The following is a 14705-nucleotide window of genomic DNA, read 5'->3' on the forward strand; positions in this document are numbered from 1 at the left end:
TTGGCAAAGGGTTATTACCCCTCACTGGTAATTTTTTCATTTTACTTTAAAGGTGGCAACAGCAGCTGCATAGGTTGTGCCAAGCTGAGCGGGTGACACTATTGAGTATAACTTTTGTTGATGACTACTGTTATCCTTGCTAGCAGTAGGGCTGGTATTCTCACAAGTATTGTAATACTTTATTTTACATGAACGGGATGCATGCATAGGTGATGTCACAAACTGACAAATAAAATTGCATTGTTACAGGGACTGGCATTCTTCATTGGCAAAGGGGATGTTGCCCTTCACGTGTAACTAAGGTTACTTTTACACATAAAAAAAAAACTATAGGAGTTTTGCTGGTATTTCTTGCTTGCAGTATTTGATGACCATTGACTAAATCCCTTAATTTGTTTTAATACAATAATGACTTTACTACAGTGCTTTGAACCTCACTGATTCAGGAATCAAATCCATGTAATAACAAATTAGTAAGTTGTGTTACTTTGCAAAAATAAATAAAAAATACTGCTGTTTATAAGAATATTAATATCCACAAGTTACTTAGTGCAACATGTTTTCTTGTTCTGGTGGGTTTCTTTCAATATTTCAAATTACCTTTATCCTAATTTGCAGTGCAATCAGACTGTAACAGTATTGCTTATAAATGGTCTATGAAAAGGTGTGCAGTAAATTAAAGAGTGATATATTAGAGGCTCATGGACCTAAAGCGTTTACAATATCCATAGCATGTTTCAAGTGGCCTCTGTGTCCTCTGTTTAGGTATATTTGATGTGATTTGTATTTTTTTTTATCGCATACATTGGTATATATGTGTTTTTGTAGAAAGAAAAGGTGTGCACTGTAGCCGCTTGAAAAAAATAATTATATATATATATATATATATATATATACACACACACACGCACACATATTTATATATGTGGTATGCATGCATATGAGTGTATGTATTGTGTGTGTATGTGTGGTGTATGTGCATATGAGTGGGGGTGTATGTGTGGTGTGTGTATGTATTTGTGTGTGTGTGTGTGTGTGTGTGGTGAGCGTATGTGGGTGTATATGTGGTGTGCGTGCATATGGGTGTGCGCGCGTGTGTGTGTGTGTGTATATGAGGATGTATGTGTGGTGTGCATGCATATGAGTGTGTATGTGTGGTGTGCGTGCTTATGAGCGTGTGTATGTGTGGTGTGTGTGTGTGTGTGTGTATGGTGTGAATGCATATGCTTGTGTATATTTGTAGTAGGCATGCATGCATATGTATGTGTGGTGAACGATGTGCGTGAATAGTGTGTGCATGTGTGTGGTGTACGTGCTTATGAGCATATGTACAGTATGTGTGGTATGTGTGCATATGTGTGTGTATATGTGTAATGTGCATGCATATGTGTATTTATGTGTGGTGTTCATGCATATGAGTGTGTATGTGGGCAGTTAAATAAAAAATAGGGGAAGGAGTGCGCTGCTTTGCCTTAAATGCCCGGGCCTATTTTTGGTCCCAGTCCGGCCCTGATTACAATTAACATAATTTCAGCTAACATACAGGTCTAATGTAGAAAATCAATATTTCAATATATTAATCAACAAACAGCTGATAATAAAGCAGTGAAATAGTTTTGGTATATGCAAATGTATCCATTTGTGATGATGTGTCATTTTGTGATTGGTTTAATTGGAATATCCCTTACTGGCCATTTTGCCTTGTCAAATATAAAAACTATAAGTAGGAAATACAAGGTTGCAAAATGTATCAATGATGTCTAAATAAAGAGCTAATAGTTTCAATTACATAAGAAACATATTTATGGGAATACTGGTTTAAAATGAAAATGTTTTGCCGTGTAGAAGAAAAATAAAGAATATCAGACAATAAGTAGAATTGGAATCATAGTCTGCGTAAAACTAGAACAGAAAATAAATGGAAAAGTAGTGAGAATGGTATGTTAAAAAAGAAATATAAGAGGAAGAGAGATAGAATTAGGTTATAAAAAATGTGGTGCATAATGGAGTGTGACTTGACTCCTTACAGTACTGGATGTCTCTGTGATGGGACACACACTGATGTTCATCAGGTTACAGAACATAAACTTCTCCTTTGTTCTGGTGAGTTTGGAAAGAGCGTTTTTGACCAACACCTGTATAAGTGCAAGTAAAGAACAGTTACTGGTTAAGCGACGCAAGAGAAAAAAAAAAAGGCAAAATAAAGAGTTGGAAATTAATGAATCAATAACAAGTTGTTGTTTAATGGATTAAACTCTTGGTGGCAGAGAACCCTCTGTCACCTAAGAGGTTAAAGGGGAGAGAGAGCAAAAAAAACCTAGAAAGAGAAGTGAAGTGCAAACAGAAAAAAACAATTTATGTAAGAATTTACCTGATAAATTCATTTCTTTCATATTGGCAAGAGTCCATGAGCTAGTGACGTATGGGATATACATTCCTACCAGGAGGGGCAAAGTTTCCCAAACCTCAAAATGCCTATAAATACACCCCTCACCACACCCACAATTCAATTTAACGAATAGCCAAGAAGTGGGGTGATAAGTAAGGAGCGAAAGCATCAAACAAGGAATTGGAATAATTGTGCTTTATACAAAAAAATCATAACCACCACAAAAAGGGTGGGCCTCATGGACTCTTGCCAATATGAAAGAAATTAATTTATCAGGTAAGTTCTTACATAAATTATGTTTTCTTTCATGTAATTGGCAAGAGTCCATGAGCTAGTGACGTATGGGATAGCAGATACCCAAGATGTGGAACTTCCATGCAAGAGTCCCTAGAGAGGGAGGGATAAAATAAAGTAGCAGAAAAGAGGTTGTCGATCCACTCCAGTAAGTTAAAATCCAATTTATTGAAAAAATAAAGTTAAAACAGTTGATGCAGGGAAGCACCTTACAAAAAGAAGAAAGATCTGAGCAGACAAAGCACTTGGCTTACGCGTTTCGGCTTAGTGAGCCGTAATCATAGCCTGGTGTGCTTAGCCTGATCTCACAATATAAAAGGCAAGTCATTTTACTATTGGCTAATATTCAAACCTAATTAAAACTATTAATTGTCTGCTTCAGATGATTTTAACCCTAACCTCTCCACAGAGAGTAATACATTCTTATTGCACAACCATTGGTAATTAACACATATTAGTGTATATAATTCTAAACTAACTTTGCATTGGTAACTTTTAAAGAGAAATAATGAACTGATTCATACTATACATGCATGATTAATAAGTATACATCAAACTTTTGGTTTTTATGTTTTATATATAATTTCCCATTATTAGTATTACCTAAAACTGACAAATATGTGAGAATACTTACATCCTTATACGGATTGATTGGCCTGTGTATAACATAATCAATCTAATTTCAGTACTCACTCTCAAGCAAGTGTTTACCAAAATTCAAAAAATATATATTCAAAAAATAATAAAATTAGACATTTCACAATTATTGATACTTATTTGCGCCCCATACCAATTTGGGACCATTGAGGGAGTGATCATTTGTAAAACTGCATGATATAATAATTTTGGAAATGTATATATGTAAAAACATAGAGATGGAAAAAGAATAATAATGATTGATGAATAATAATTAAACAAGAGGGAAATAGATAAGCAATGGATATATCTGTCATAACCTTACACTCAATAATAAAAAGTTATCAGATATAAAATGGGGCAGGTTGTATTTATTCCCAAAAGTTTATCATATCGTACTTAGAATTCAAGCCCTTAGGTATTCTTGTTTCCAATTGAAAGATCCAAAAGATCTCTCTTTTTGCCGAAAATGTGGTCCAGGTCCCCACCCCTAGATGGCAACACCACCTTTTCAATTATACACCACTGAAAGGTGTTAAGATGACCTCCATGTTTAACCAGAAAGTGCTGTACCAGAGGGGTGGTTGACTTGCCCACATTTATGGTAGATAAATGCTCTCTTATCCTGCTCCTCATGTCTCTAGACGTTAAACCTACACACTGTAGCCGACACTGTGTGCAGGATATGAGATAGATCACATAACTTGATTTGCAATTGACACAGGACTGCATCCTGTATTGCTTTCCATTCACATAGGAACTGAAATCTTGAGTTATTTGTACATAATAACATGGCTTACATCGACTACTGCCACACCTGTACATACCCAGGTGTCTAAGCCAAGAACTGGCTGACACATTTGTCCTTTGTAATTGTGTTGGTGCCAATATATTGCCCAATGTGGTGCTTTTTTTATATGAACACCTGATCCCTTTCTCAACCAAATTATCATCGGCCTTTAGAATAGAAAAATGTTTCTTTACTACATTGCACACCGACTGATATTGAGCACTAAACTGTGTGACAAAGTATACCCCTTCAAACTGCTTGTTGGTAGATCGTTGTTTGCTGGACAGTAATGACTCTCTAGGGACCGACTGAACCGTATCCCTTGCCTTTTTAATATCCCGTTCAGGATATTTCCTTTCTCTTAACCTTTAGCTTCCAGTTCAAATTCTCTATCTTCAGAACAATTTCTCCTGATTCTTGAGAATTGTCCTTTAGCTATTGCATATCTTATTTTTCGGGGGTGACTGCTTCTCCCATGTAACAAATTGTTACCTGAGATGGGTTTACGGTATACACCCGTCCCTATAGACTCTCCAACTTTCCACTGAGGGTCAAATCAAGAAAATGGATTTTCATCCTATCAGTTTCAAATGTAAACCGCAAACCCAGGTCATTGTCATTGAGGTAATTGACAAAATCTGGTACGAGCCTGCAGTCTCCCCTCCAAACAAACAGCAAATCATCAATAAATCGACGATATAATCTGATGTTTTTTTTGAAGGGGTTGCCATCTCCAAAGATGCGGCGCCGCTCCCATCTACCCAGATATAAATTTGCATATGATGGTGCAAACTTTGCACCCATGGCAGTGCCGCACCTCTGGAGATAGCAAACCCCCTCAAACTTAAAATAATTGTGCGTTAGTAGAAAAGAAACTGTCTGTACTACGAAGCTTTGAAATTCAGATGTGTAATCTGTACACATATCAAGGAAAAAGGCAACTGCTTGTATTCCCTTCTCATGGGGTAAGGAGGAGTACAGCGGAGGAGTACAGCGCTACAGCATCAACTGTGAGCCATGCTCTAGTTTCCTCCCATTGAATGTTTTCCAGTGTTTTGATCACATGTGTGGTATCTCTCAAGTAAGCTGGCAGTGATACTACCAGTGGCTGGAGAATAGAATCGACCCATTGCGAGAGGTGTTCTAGCAAAGAGCCAATCCCACTCACAATGGGCCTTCCCTGGATCTGATCTAGTGACTTATGCACCTTTGGAAGATGGTGGAACCAAGGCATCATAGGATGTTGTACATCAAGATATTCACAAGTTTGTTGATCTATGAAGCACTGGTCCCTACCATCGTCCAAAAGCTGTCTCAACTCCCTTCCAAATTGAGTGGTAGGATCCCTCCTTAAAACTTCATAATCATTAGGGTTTTGGAGCTGGCGTAAGGCCTCATCCACGTACTTCTTCCTGTCCATAACCACCACTGATCCTCCCTTATCAGCTGTAAGTATTACCAAATCATCATTATTTTGTAAGTCAGCTAGGGCCTTCCTTTCTTTATTTGTTAAATTCTGTGTCGGTCTCTCCATATCTTGGGCCAGTTTAACCAAATCTCTCTCTCAACTCTCTGATGAAAAGTTTCTAATACAGACCCTCTACTGTGTACAGGATAGAATGTGGACTTCTTTTTGAATCTGGTACCAGCATTTGTTTCTTCCACCATTGGCATAGATTCAAATTCAAAATTTTGCAAAGATATTACATCACAAGCCTCATGAAAACCTAATGGTTTATTCTCTTCAGCAACAACCTGTAAATTTTCAACATCAGGTGTGAAATCTTGATTACCATAGTATTTTCTCAATGTTAAATTACGTATTAAGCGGTTAACATCCAAAAGTGTATTAAATACATTAAAGTTGCATGTAGGAGAGAAACCCAAACCATAGCCTAATACCTTCCTCTGATCAGTAGTCAACTCTACAGAGGATACATTGATAACATTATGTTTTACTTTTACTTTGTCTGAGGCCTGGGGTCTCTCAACTGATACCTCGCTGGTGTTTTGTCCCCCTGCTCCAAGTTGTCTACTTGATCCTGGGCCTGTGGAAAAACCTTAACTAAATCTGAAACTTGAGCTGCAGGAACCCTTTCTTTAGGTCTAACTGCCTTTGGTTCTAAAGAGGGAGTGCTGGTACTCTTAAGAATCCCTACAATGGGTGCAGTAGGGGGAGGAGCCACAGATAAATAAAGACAGCCAATTCCGCTGAAAAAAATAATCCACAACCCAAATCAAAAAGTTTTAATCTTATAATGAAAAAAACTGAAATTATAAGCAGAGGAATCAAACTGAAACAGTTGCCTGAAGTACTTTTCTACCAAAAATTGCTTCTGAAGAAGAAAAAACATCAAAATGGTAGAATTTAGTAAAAGTATGCAAAGAAGACCAAGTTGCTGCTTTGCAAATCTGATCAACAGAAGCTTCATTCTTAAAAGCCCAGGAAGTAGAAACTGACCTAGTAGAATGAGCCGTAATCCTTTGAGGCGGGGATTTACCAGACTCCACATAAGCATGATGAATCAAAGACTTTAACCAAGACGCCAAAGAAATGGCAGAAGCCTTCTGACCTTTCCTAGAACCAGAAAAGATAACAAATAGATTAGAAGTCTTTCTGAAATCTTTAGTAGCTTCAACATAATATTTCAAAGATCTTACTACATCCAAAGAATGTAAAGATCTCTCCAGAGAATTCTTAGGATTAGGACACAATGAAGGGACAATAATTTCTCTACTAATGTTGTTAGAATTCACAACTTTAGGTAAAAATTTAAATGAAGTCCGCAACACCGCTTATCCTGATGAAAAATCAAAAAAGGAGATTCACAAGAAAGAGCAGATAACTCAGAAACTCTTCTAGCAGTAGAGATGGCCAAAAGGAACAAAACTTTCCAAGAAAGTAATTTAATATCCAGAGAATGCATAGGTTCAAACGAAGGAGCCTGTAAAGCCCTCAGAACCAAATTAAGACTCCAAGGAGGAGAGATTGACTTAATGACAGGCTTGATACGAACCAAAGCCTGTACAAAACAATGAATATCAGGATGTTTAGCAATCTTTCTGTGAAAAAGAACAGAAAGAGCAGAGATTTGTCCTTTCAAAGAACTTGCTGACAAACCCTTTTCCAAACCATCCTGAAGAAACTGTAGAATTCTAGGAATTCTAAAAGAATGCCAAGAGAATTTATGAGAAGAACACCAAGAAATGTAAGTCTTCCAAACTCGGTAATAAATCTTTCTAGACACAGATTTACGAGCCTGTAACATAGTATTAATCACTGAGTCAGAGAAACCTCTATGACTAAGTATCAAGCGTTCAATCTCCATACCTTCAAATTTAATGATTTGAGATCCTGATGGAAAAACGGACCTTGAGATAGAAGGTCTGGCCTTAACGGAAGTGTCCAAGGTTGGCAACTGGCCATCCGAACGAGATCCGCATACCAAAACCTGTGTGGCCATGCTGGAGCCACCAGCAGTACAAACGAACGCTCCATTAGGATTTTTGAAATCACTTTTGGAAGAAGAACTAGAGGCGGAAAGATATAAGCAGGTTGATAATTCCAGGGAAGTGACAACGCGTCCACTGCTTCCGCCTGAGGATCCCTGGATCTGGACAGATACCTGGGAAGTTTCTAGTTTAGATGAGAAGCCATCAGATCTATTTCTGGAAGTCCCCAGACTTGAACAATCTGAAGAAATACCTCTGGGTGAAGATATCATTCGCCCAGATGTAACGTCTGGTGACTGAGATAATCCGCTTCCCAATTGTCTATACCTGGGATGTGAACCACAGAGATTAGAAAGGAGCTGGATTCCGCCCATACAAGTATCCGAGATACTTCTTTCATAGCCTGAGGACTGTGAGTTCCACCTTGATGATTGACATACGCCACGGTTGTGACATTGTCTGTCTGAAAACAAATAAACGATTTTCTCTTCAGAAGAGGCCAGAACTGAAGAGCTCTGAAAATAGCACGGAGTTCCAAAATGTTGATTGGTAATCTCGCCTCCTGAGATTCCCAAACCCCCTGCGCTGTCAGAGATCCCCATACAGCTCCCCAACCTGAAAGACTCGCATCTGTTGAGATCACAGTCCAGGTTGGACGAACAAAAGAGGCCCCTTGAATTAAACGATGGTGATCCAACCACCAAGTCAGAGAAGATCGAACATTGGGATTTAAGGATATTAATTGTGATATCTTTGTATAATCCCTGCACCATTAGTTCAGCATACAAAGCTGGAGAGGTCTCATGTGAAAACGAGCAAAGGGGATCGCGTCCGATGCAGCAGTCCTAGAATTTCCATGCAGAAAGCTACCGAAGGGAATGATTGAGACTGAAGGTTTCGACAGGCTGAAATCAATTTCAGACATCTCTTTTCTGTTAGAGACAAAGTCATGGACACTGAATCTATTTGGAAACCCAAAAAGGTTACCCTTGTCTGAGTAATCAAGGAACTCTTTGGTAAATTGATCCTCCAACCATGTCTTTGAAGAAACAACACAAGTTGATTCGTATGAGATTCTGCAGAATGTAAAAACTGAGCAAGTACCAAGATATCGTCCAAATAAGGAAATACCGCAATACCCTGTTCTCTGATTACAGAGAGAAGGGCACCGAGAACCTTTGAAAAGATCCTTGGAGCTGTTGCTAGGCCAAAAGGAAGAGCAACAAACTGGTAATGCTTGTCTAGAAAAGAGAATCTCAGGAACTGATAGTGGTCTGGATGAATTGGAATATGAAGATATGCATCCTGTAAGTCTAATGTAGACATATAATGCCCTTGCTGAACAAAAGGCAGAATAGTCACCATTTTGAATGTTGGTATCCTTACATAACGATTCAATATTTTTAGATCCAGAACTGGTCTGAAATTATTCTCCTTCTTTGGTACAATGAACAGATTTGAATAAAACCCCAGACCCCGTTCCAGATCTGGAACTGGCACAATTACCCCAGCCGACTCCAGGTCTGAAACACATTTCAGAAACGCCTGAGCCTTTACTGGGTTTACTGGAATGCGTGAGAGGAAAAATCTTCTCACAGGCGGTCTTACCTTGAAACCTATTCTGTACCCTTGAGAAACAATGTTTTGAATACAAAGATTTTGAGTCGAATTGATCCAAACATCTTTGAAAAATCGTAACCTGCCCCCTACCAGCTGTACTGGAATGAGGGCCGCACTTTCATGCGGATTTGGGAGCTGGTTTTGACTTTCTAAAAGGCTTGGATATATTACAGACTGGAGAAGGTTTCCAAACGGAAACTGTTCCTTTAGGGGAAGGGTCAGGCTTCTGTTCCTTATTCTGACAAAAGGAACGAAAACTATTAGCAGCCCTATATTTACCTTTAGATTTTTTGTCCTGAGGCAAAAAAGCTCCCTTCCCCCCAGTAACTGTTGAAATTATTGAATCCAACTGAGAACCAAATAATTTATTACCTTGGAAAGAAAGAGAAAGCAACGTTGACTTAGAAGTCATATCTGCATTCCAAGATTTAAGCCATAAAGCTCTTCATATACCAGACATCAATCCTAATGATATCAAAAATGGCATCACAAACAAAGTTATTAGCATGTTGAAGAAGTTTAACAATGCTATAAGCATTATGGTCTGACACTTGTTGCGCTAAAGCCTCCAACCAAAAGGTGGAAGCTGCAGCAACATCAGCCAAAGAAATAGCAGGTCTAAGAAGATTACCTGAACATAAATAAGCCTTCCTTAGAAAGGATTCAAGCTTCCTATCTAAAGGATCCTTAAAAGAAGTACTATCTGCCATAGGAATAGTAGTACGTTTAGCAAGAGTAGAAATAGCCCCATCAACCTTGGAGATTTTTTCCCAAAACGCTAATCTATCAGATGGCAAAGGGTACAATTTCTTAAACCTTGGAGAAGGAGTAAATGAAGTACCCAGACTATTCCATTCCCTAGAAATTACTTCTGAAATAGCATCAGGAACTGGACAAACTTCTGGAATAACTACATGAGGTTTAAAAACTGAATTTAAACGCTTATTAGTTTTAATGTCAAGAGGACTAGACTCCTCCATATCTAATGCAATCAACACTTCTTTAAGTAAAGAACGAATAAACTCCATCTTAAACAAATATGAAGATTTATCAGTGTCAATATCTGAGGCAGAATCTTCTGAACCAGATAGATCCTCATCAGAGATAGATAAGTCAGAATGATGGCGGTCATTTAAAAATTCATCTGAAATATGAGAAGTTTTAAAAGACCTTTTACGTTTACTAGAAGGAGGAATAACAGACAGAGCCTTCCGAATAGAATTAGAAACAAATTCTTTAACATTAACAGGAATATCCTGAACATTAGATGTTGAAGGAACAACAACAGGTAATGGATTATTACTAATGGAAATATTATCCGCGTTAGATAGTTTATCATGACAACTAACACAAACTACAGCCGGAGGAACAGTTACCAAAAGTTTACAACAAATGCACTTAGCTTTGGTAGAACCAACATCAGGCAGCGTCTTTCCAGAAGTAGATTCTGATCCAGGGTCAGGTAGTGACATCTTGCAATATGTAATAGAAAAAACAACATATAAAGCAAAATTATCAAATTCCTTAAATGACAGTTTCAGGAATGGGAAAAAATGCAAAACAAAACAAGCCTCTAGAAACCAGAATCAGCTAAAAAGTGAGACTGAAATAATGTGAAAAAAACTGGCGCCAAGTATGACGCCCACATTTTTTGGCGCCAAAAAAACGTCTGCAACAAACATGCGTAAAAAATGACGCAACTACGTGAAAACTTCCGGCGCCAACTATGATGCCGGAAATGACGATATTCTCGCGCCAAAAAGTCTCGCGCCAAAAACGACGCAATAAATTGTAGCATTTTCTGCACCCGCGAGCCTTACAGCCCGCAATTTAGAAGAAAAAAGTCAATTGAAAATTTTAAGGTAAGAAAAAATATTTAGTTCATATGCATTTTCCCAAAAAATGAAACTGACAGTCTGAAAGAAGGAACACCGATTATCCTGAATCATGGCAAATATAAGTTTAAAACATATATTTAGAACTTTACATATAAAGTGCCCAACCATAGCTTAGAGTGTCATGAATAAAATAAGACTTACTTACCCTAAGACACACATCTACATATAGTAGATAGCCAAACCAGTACTGAAACGAGAATCAGTAGAGGTAATGGTATATAAAAGAGTATATCGTCGATCTGAAAAGGGAGGTAGGAGAAGAAATCTCTACGACCGATAACAGAGAACCTATGAAATAGATCCCCTAGAGGAAGACCATGGTATTCAAATAGGCAATACTCTCTTCACATCCCTCTGACATTCACTGCACTCTGAGAGGAAAACCGGGCTTCAGCCTGCTCCGAAGCGCATATCAACATAGAAATCTAGCACAAACTTACTTCACCACCTCCATGGGAGGCAAAGTTTGTAAAACTGAATTGTGGGTGTGGTGAGGGGTGTATTTATAGGCATTTTGAGGTTTGGGAAACTTTGCCCCTCCTGGTAGGAATGTATATCCCATACGTCACTAGCTCATGGACTCTTGCCAATAACATGAAAGAAAAGGACATTGTGATAGAGAGCACAGACAGAATGAGTTACATTTAACTGGACATTCAAATTAACTTTGCTTTAAAGCAATGGCAAATATTCCATTTTGTATAATCCGATAAGGAAGGTAAATTATATTTTAGATGGACTTTAATATATCCATTCTAATGAAGATACGCTATAACTTCCTTTTTTTATTTTTTTATTTATTGTCTTTTTTTTCCTTCTGATTTTCAAAAGATGCTTGTATATTGAACACAATCAGACATAAAACAGGCCATTAACATGTCAAATAGAAAATAAAAACAACAAAATTGTAACAGAATAATACAAAGTATAAATAACTTACATGCAAAATAAAGAGTCTCTTGTATCCCATCCAATGCAGAGATTATTAATCTGACTCATGCCTCCTCCTTCTCAGAGGGGTGAACATTGCATCAGTTATAACTTACTTTTTAATATAGCTATAAAATTCATATACCCCACACTCCACGGTCCCACTTCAAAAGTATTTTTTTTTTTTTTTCCAAATGCTTTATTGAAAGTTTTCCAGGTTATACATAGAAAAACATTATGAAAACTTTTAAAAGAGGAATGAGAAATAAAACATCTTTACAATTGTGCAGTTAAGTTTATAATGGTTAGGTTCATGCTAGTAAGAGTAATTTTTTTTTTAATGAGCCAACAGTTTGTACTGTTCTCCAATTGGTGCTCTTACTACAAAAAAAAATTCTGAGTGCCATTTGGCTAGGGCACCGATTGGAGAACAAATCAAACCGTTAGCTCACAAAAAAAAAAAAAGAAAAAAAAAGAAAAAAAAAGTTGCCGGCCAGAATGCTGGGTATTAGAATTTGATTGCTGGATTAAAGAGTAAGTTAAAGCGGACCTTCATTGGAATGGAAAGATTAAAGTCCACCTAAAATATTGTTTCCACGGTAAGTATAGAAAAAACAGAATTTATGTTTACCTGATAAATTTCTTTCTCCAACGGTGTGTCCGGTCCACGGCTTCATCCTTACTTGTGGGATATTCTCTTCCCCTACAGGAAATGGCAAAGAGAGCACCCAGCAAGAGCTGTCCATATAGCTCCCCCTCTGGCTCCGCCCCCCAGTCATTCGACCGACGGTTAGGAGAAAAACGAGAAACTATAGGGTGCCGTGGTGACTGTAGTGTATAAAGAAAGACATTTTTGAAACCTGATTAAAAACCAGGGCAGGCTGTGGACCGGACACACCGTTGGAGAAAGAAATTGATCAGGTAAACATAAATTCTGTTTTCTCCAACATTGGTGTGTCCGGTCCACGGCTTCATCCTTACTTGTGGGAACCAATACCAAAGCTTTAGGACACGGATGAAGGGAGGGAGCAAACCAGGTTACCTAAACGGAAGGCACCACGGCTTGCAAAACCTTTCTCCCAAAAATAGCCTCTGAAGAAGCATAAGTATCAAATTTGTAAAATTTGGCAAAAGTATGCAGAGAAGACCAAGTCGCTGCCTTACAGATCTGATCAACAGAAGCCTCGTTCTTGAAGGCCCATGTGGAAGCCACAGCTCTAGTAGAATGAGCTGTAATTCGTTCAGGAGGCTGCCGTCCGGCAGTCTCATAAGCCAATCGGATGATGGTTTTCAGCCAAAAAGAAAGAGGTAGCAGTAGCTTTCTGCCCTCTCCTCTTACCAGAATACACAACAAACAAGGATGATGTCTGTCTGAAATCCTTTGTTGCTTCTAAATAGAACTTTAAAGCACGGACCACATCTAGATTGTGTAACAAACGTTCCTTCTTTGAAACTGGATTCGGACACAGAGAAGGAACAACAATTTCCTGGTTAATATTCCTGTTGGAAACGACCTTTGGAAGAAAACCAGGCTTGGTACGTAAAACTACCTTATCTGTATGGAATACCAGATAGGGAGAAGTACACTGCAAAGCAGATAATTCAGAAACTCTTCTAGCAGAAGAAACAGCAACCAAAAACAGAACTTTCCAAGATAGTAACTTAATATCTATGGAATGCATGGGTTCAAACAGAACCCCCTGAAGAACTGAAAGAACTAAATTTAGACTCCAAGGAGGAGTCATGGGTCTGTAAACAGGCTTGATTCTAACTAACGCCTGTACAAACGCCTGTACATCTGGCACTGCTGCCAGACGTTTGTGTAACAAAACAGACATAGCAGATATCTGTCCTTTTAAGGAACTAGCTGACAAACCTTTATCCAGACCTTCTTGGAGAAAGGAAAGTATCCTAGGAATTTTAATTTTACTCCAAGGGAATCCCTTGGATTCACACCAACGGATATATTTTTGCCATATCTTATGGTAAATCTTCCTAGTTACAGGTTTTCTGGCTTGAACCAGAGTATCTATGACTGTATCTAAAAACCCACGCTTAGATAGAATCAAGCATTCAATTTCCAAGCAGTCAGTTGGAGAGAGACTAGATTTGGATGTTCGAACGGACCTTGTACTAGAAGATCCTGCCTCAAAGGTAGCTTCCATGGTGGAGCCGATGACATATTCACCAGGTCTGCATACCAAGTCCTGCGTGGCCACGCAGGGGCTATTAGAATTACCGAGGCCTGTTCCTGTTTGATCCTGGCTACAAGCCTGGGAAGGAGAGGGAACGGCGGAAATACATAAGCTAGGTTGAACGACCAAGGCGCCACTAATGCATCCACCAGTGTCGCCTTGGGATCCCTGGATCTGGACCCGTATCGAGGAACCTTTGCGTTCTGGCAAGACGCCATCAGATCCATATCTGGAATGCCCCATAGTTGAGTTAACTGGGCAAAAACCTCCGGGTGGAGTTCCCACTCCCCCGGATGAAAAGTCTGACGACTCAAATAATCCGCCTCCCAGTTGTCCACTCCTGGGATGTGAATTGCATATAGGTGGCAGGAGTGATCCTCCGCCCATTTGACGATCTTGGATACCTCTCTCATCGCTAAGGAACTCTTTGTTCCCCCCTGATGATTGATGTACGCTACAGTCGTCATGTTGTCTGCAGAACATAAGCCATCTGAAGGTAT

General features: G+C 38.7%; 1 protein-coding gene across 1 annotated transcript in view; it reads right to left on the bottom strand.

Annotated features, from left to right (window-relative positions):
* MAN2B1 (mannosidase alpha class 2B member 1) overlaps window positions 1–14705 on the bottom strand; it is a 228584-nt gene that overhangs the window by 136204 nt on the left and 77675 nt on the right. The window contains exon 12 of the mRNA XM_053717829.1: window positions 2028–2135. Coding sequence (XP_053573804.1) covers window positions 2028–2135 — 108 coding nt within the window. The remainder of the gene's footprint in view (window positions 1–2027; window positions 2136–14705) is intronic.

Source organism: Bombina bombina, chromosome 6 (assembly GCF_027579735.1).
Source record: "Bombina bombina isolate aBomBom1 chromosome 6, aBomBom1.pri, whole genome shotgun sequence".
Classification (NCBI taxonomy): Eukaryota; Metazoa; Chordata; class Amphibia; order Anura; family Bombinatoridae; genus Bombina; species Bombina bombina.